Here is a 5,901-nt window from a genome sequence, read left to right on the forward strand (position 1 = left end):
TCAATCATAATATTTACTGAATAACAAATATAACAATAGCAAATAGCATGTTATATGCTGTAAAAGAAAAATTGCATACAAATATGAATAAAGACAATAATAAACATACAACTCATTTATACAGTGACCGGTCAAACTCATACATCATACATTCATTCATTTACACATTTTTTAGCTCACCTGTCACAAAGTGACAAGGTGAGCTTTTGTGATCGTGCGGTGTCCGTCGTCCGTCGTCCGTCCGTGCGTCCGTCCGTCCGTCCGTCCGTAAACTTTTTGCTTGTGACCACTCTAGAGGTCACATTTTTCATGGGATCTTTATGAAAGTTGGTCAGAATGTTCATCTTGATGATATCTAGGTCAAGTTTGAAACTGGGTCACGTGCCGTCAAAAACTAGGTCAGTAGGTCTAAAAATAGAAAAACCTTGTGACCTCTCTAGAGGCCATATATTTCACAAGATCTTCATGAAAATTGGTCAGAATGTTCATCTTGATGATATTTAGGTCAAGTTCGAAAGGGGGTCACGTGCCATCAAAAACTAGGTCAGTAGGTCTAAAAATAGAAAAACCTTGTGACCTCTCTAGAGGCCATATATTTCATAAGATCTTCATGAAAATTGGTCAGAACGTTCACCTTGATGATATCTAGGTCAAGTTCGAAAGTGGGTCACGTGCCATCAAAAACTAGGTCAGTAGGTCAAATAATAGAAAAACCTTGTGACCTCTCTAAAGGCCATATTTTCCATGGATCTGTATGAAAGTTGGTCTGAATGTCATCTTGATGATATCTAGGTCAAGTTCGAAAGTGGGTCACGTATGGTCAAAAACTAGTCAGTAGGTCTAAAAATAGAAAAACCTTGTGACCTCTCTAGAGGCCAAATATTTCATGAGATTTTCATGAAAATTGGTCAGAATGTTCACCTTGATGATAGTAGGTCAAGTTCGAAAGGGGGTCACGTGCCATCAAAAACTAGGTCAGTAGGTCAAATAATAGAAAAACCTTGTGACCTCTCTAGAGGCCATATTATGCAGGGGATCTGTATGAAAGTTGGTCTGAATGTTCATCTTGATGATATCTAGGTCAAGTTTGAAAGTGGGCCCATGTGCCTTCAAAAAGTAGGTCAGTATGTCAAATAATGAAAAACGTTGTGACCTCTCTAGAGGCCATAATTTTTCATGGATTTGTATGAAAGTTGGTCTGAATGTTTTTCTTGATGAAATATAGGTCAAGTATTGAAACGGGGTCACGTCCTTAAAAAAACTAGGTCAGTAGGTCAAATAAAAAAAAAAACCTTGTGACCTCTCTAGAGGCCATATTTTCGTGGGATCTGTATGAAAGTTGGTCTGAATGTTCATCTTGATGATATCTAGGTCAAGTATTGAAACTGGTCAACTGCGGTCAAAAACTAGGTCAGTAGGTCTAAAATAATTAAAATCTTTGACTTCTCTAGAGGCCATATTTTTCAATGGATCTTCATGAAAATTGATCTGAATGTTCACCTTGATGATATCTAGGTCAGTTTCGAAACTGGGTCACGTGCGATCAAAAACTAGGGCAGTAGGTATAAAAATAGAAAAACCTTGTGACCTCTCTAGAGGCCATATTTTTCATGAGATCTTCATGAAAATTAGTGAGAATGTTCACCTTGATGATATCTAGGTCAAGTTCAAAACTGGGTCACATGAGCTGAAAAACTAGGTCACTATGTCAAATAATAGAAAAAACGACGTCATACTCAAAACTGGGTCATGTGGGAAGAGGTGAGCGATTCAGGACCATCATGGTCCTCTTGTTTTTGTATATTTTCTCTTTAAAAAAAAATATTTGTATAATATAATTATGTAATATCAATAAAACAAGTTAGAGCTCTTTAATTAGAAAAATATATGGTATGTCTAGAAGGAAAACAATTTTAACTTCAAATTTTCTATAAAATTAATGGTATCTTGGCGATAACTAGTAACAGATCATAGAAAACTTTGCAGTTGTCGAAAGGACAACAATAAAAATGCAAAAATATTGAAGTAAAAAAGTAAAACAACAATAATGTTTATTGTAGCCTCCATATACATAGAATTGTCTATAGTTTTGTGGCTTTACGCAAGTATGCATAAAACTTGACATTGAATAGCCATGTGATTTTGGAATCACTAAAGTAACATTGTAACATTAATTCAGTTACATTATATGATTTGCTTTTGCAACTTGTCTAGTTGCGGATAGATTCTAAGTATAATAAGTAACATTAAATAATAATCTACCACGAAAGTATGATTATCTGCTCATTGGCAGTTTTTTTTTTTTATTTCATTTTCATAATTATGTAGTTTGCACATTGGCATTATAATGTTGGTTTTGGAACTTCATGTTGTGGACTGATGCAAGTATGTCATGGAACTGTAATTGTTCAGCCACAGTTAGTATGGATGAGTGAATCTTTTAGTTCACTATGTAATATTTTATAAATTCATGTATAATTATACAATTTCAATACTGAACATTTTGATTTGTGAGAGACAGCAAGTATGACATAAAACTTAAAGTTGTCTTCACAATAAGTATAGTGTAATTACATTTAATTCTGTTTGTTTCAAATAACATAATTATAATAGTTTGAAATATTTGTAGTATATTGGCAGTGAGTGACTTCCAGTATCCATTTGTAACATAATTTTGGTCCTCCTGCACTAACTGAAGATGAAGATTCAAGTATTGTTCACTGTCCTTCAGCTTTATATATTTTCACTTGTGTTCATTGACACTTTAATATTTTGAAGCCCATGGTATAGTGTTCTTTGTCCATATTAATAATATCTATCTTGGTAAAGTGAAATTAGAACATTTAGTGGGACATTGCCTCATGCACATTGAAACAGTTGAACTCCATTTTATCAGCAGAGAAACCTGTTATTCTATCAGAACAGCATTGCCCATTTACTGTTTGGTATATTATAAAATAAGACATTGTAAAAATTTACATTAATTAAGATGTTTACATATCTTGGAGAAACATCTGCCATTACTGTAAAATAGTACTGTTATTATCAAAAATTTAACTGTAATTTATTTTGTGCTGGTATCAACTATCAAAATATACATTGACTGTAGAGTACAGTTCAACTTGCAGAAATATACGTTAATTACTATGCGTAAAACCTGAATTTTATTTAGAACCTTTGTTTGATTTGAAAATTTTACCAGGCTGCTTGATCTTGGCTGCCATTCTAAACAAAAACTTCTAACACACTTGATCGGGCTTGAGAAAAATGGAAGCCATACTGGCTCACGAGAGTCAGAGAGATAGACCTTGAAGTATGTTGAATCAAGGGGATCTGATTCATCATTCGTCATAACAGCTCTGATCATTTTGGCTTCGACTGGTTTTCCATCATCCAACAAAGCTGTTGTGCTCTGCCACAATTCATGGTCTATCTCTTGTAGGCTGTCAAACAGAGAGTTTAGGTATGGTTGAAGTAGTTCTTTTCGTTTTGATATTCTGAAGGGTACACCTTGATGAGAAATTTGATTGTTGCCATAAATAGAATAGATTTCTTGGTTGGATAAGTCATGGGTTTCACAGTATCCTACAACAGTATCCTTTACAGGTTTAATACGGTGTACTGGAGTGGGCAGTCTGTCAAAGAATCTGTGTTGCTTCAGTAGAGGACGTTTTCGTTTCTTTCCGCTCATAGTTTTGTTGATGTGGTACTCTCTAATGAAGACATCAGGATGGAAGATGCATATTCCCAGGTGCGGGGTTTTGGGTTTGGAGCCGTCCATTTGATTCTGTAGTAGAGAGTATCCTTGCTGCGTTTTGATGTAATGATTTTTCTATGTCCCCTGCTGAAAATTTGTGTGTTGGTGTTTGTGCTGTTGTGGATGTTTGTGCTGTTTTGTGTTTGAAGTAGTTTGCATGTTTGATGTTGTTTGCTGAGGATCTTCTTGTGTGTGACTGGAATCATGAGGTTGTGATAGTGTTTTCTGTTGTTGTGACTGTTGCTGTGTTTGGGTGCAAGTTGTTGCTGATTGTGATTAGTGTCGTTTGTGAGTTGACTGTTTGATGATTTTAAACCGTTTGACCTTTGCAATGATTTAGGATTTGCTGGTCGTTTTAAACCTTTGTCCTGTGCATTAATTGGTTAGTGTCTGTGTGTGTGTGATCATCTGTGGTAGATCTTCTGCACTCAAAGGTTCTTCAAGATGTTCATACCCTTCAGGTGGATTTTTTTGGCCTGGACTCAGGTCAGGGTAGGGCTTGAGGCGAGTGGCGTTAACAAGTACTTTGACTTCCTTGTTGTCACTACAGCGCCTCAGCTTGTATGTGTTTGGCGGACCAGTGAACACAATGTAATAGGGTCCAACCCATTTCTTATGTAATTTAGGGGCCATACCTGGGGGAACTTTTGTGCAAAACAACCAAACTCTGTCAGCTGGCTTGTATTTTGGTTCTTGAGACCTCTTGTCATATTGTTCCTTATACTTGTCCTGTGCAAGTTTAATGTTTTCTGCAGCTATTTTCCTGGCAATGTCAAGGTTATGCAGAATCTGGGAAAGATGAGTTTTGAAAGAAGCAGAAAGAGTAGTTTTGGGAGTGAGGGCTGTGTCTATAGGCAGACGAAATCTCACGGCCAAAAAGTAAGAAGAAAGGAGAATGTTGAGTTGACTGGGTAGCAGAGTCATGCGATATGCCATCATAATCGAAGGAAGAAGTTCTGGCCAATCATCCTGCTGTCCCTTACAGTAAAGGCGAAGAGACTGAAGGATTACACTGTTCATTCGCTCCACAGATCCATTAAGTAATGGTCTGTAAGAACTTGTGTAGAACCGTGTAATTTGGAAAAGTTCACAGAGAGCCTTGACAAGCTGTGAAAGGAACTGCTGACCTCGTCAGACACAAGGACATTAGGGCTCCATAGCGACATATGACCTCCTTGAAAAGACAGCTGCCACTTCAGTAGCCTCCTGTGTGCGAATGGAAACGCTTCGCACCATTTAGAGTAGCTATCCACTACAAGAAGTACATATTTGTATTTGTCTTTTGTTGTTGGAAGGCCTCCTAAAATGTCAATGTGCCATCTCTGAAAAAGGTCAACAACAGCATAGGTTGAAGGGGGTGGTTTGCCATGGATGTCCCTCTTCACCTGCTGACATTGGTCACATGACTGTATATATTTCTGGCAGTCCCCGAACATGGTGGGCCAATAATATTTCTGTCTGAGCGCAGCATATGTGCGCTCAAACCCCTGGTGCATGCCACCAGCCAGACTGTCGTGATATGATTTCAAGGCATCATCACGCAGAATAGATGGGACACACACCTGTGTAATGAGTTTCTGGTCCTTAGGGATGCCTTTTGTCCTAGGTGTATATAAGTGTAGTAAAACACCATGTTCAGAAAGTTCATACTGTTCTGCCTCAGCTACTACCTGTTTAGCTTTCTTAGGGTCATCTGGAAGTTCCTGTTTTAATTTATAATTGAAAATGTTCCTATAAAATTCATCATCCCTTTGTAGGAATATTAGGTCCATGTTTTGTGTAATAGGGTCTTCCATTTTCTGTTGTGTTTGGGAGTCTTCTTTGTTTGGTGCTGTCTCAGTGCAGGCAGTGGCTGGAGCTACAGATGGAGTGGGAACATTGTCGTGACTGTAAACCCAAATGTCACAGCGCCAACTCTTCAGACTTGGTGTCCGAGACCTGACAGACCAGATCACTTGGGTCACTTTGTTCCTTGCCACTTTTCTCATTTGCTTCATGGTAGAGGCGACGCGAGAGTCCACTGCATTCCGTTAGCACTAGAAGCCTTGTGAACAATCTCGAAGTTGTAGCCCTGAAGTGTCAGAGCCCATCTACCGAGACGTCCTTGGCATTTCTTAATGTGCTTCAACCACTTCACAGAGACG

The 5,901-nt window shown here is 38.0% G+C and overlaps 1 protein-coding gene across 1 annotated transcript; it reads right to left on the minus strand.

Moving 5' to 3' along the window:
- Positions 1 to 4,132: 4,132 nt before the first annotated feature.
- Positions 4,133 to 4,777, minus strand: LOC128552322 (uncharacterized). The gene has a single exon (XM_053533356.1). The coding sequence runs from the start codon at positions 4,775 to 4,777 to the stop codon at positions 4,133 to 4,135; it is 645 nt and encodes a 214-aa protein (XP_053389331.1).
- Between the last annotated feature and the right edge of the window lie 1,124 nt (positions 4,778 to 5,901).

The sequence above is a fragment of the Mercenaria mercenaria genome, unplaced genomic scaffold (genome assembly GCF_021730395.1).
Source record: "Mercenaria mercenaria strain notata unplaced genomic scaffold, MADL_Memer_1 contig_2299, whole genome shotgun sequence".
Classification (NCBI taxonomy): domain Eukaryota; kingdom Metazoa; phylum Mollusca; class Bivalvia; order Venerida; family Veneridae; genus Mercenaria; species Mercenaria mercenaria.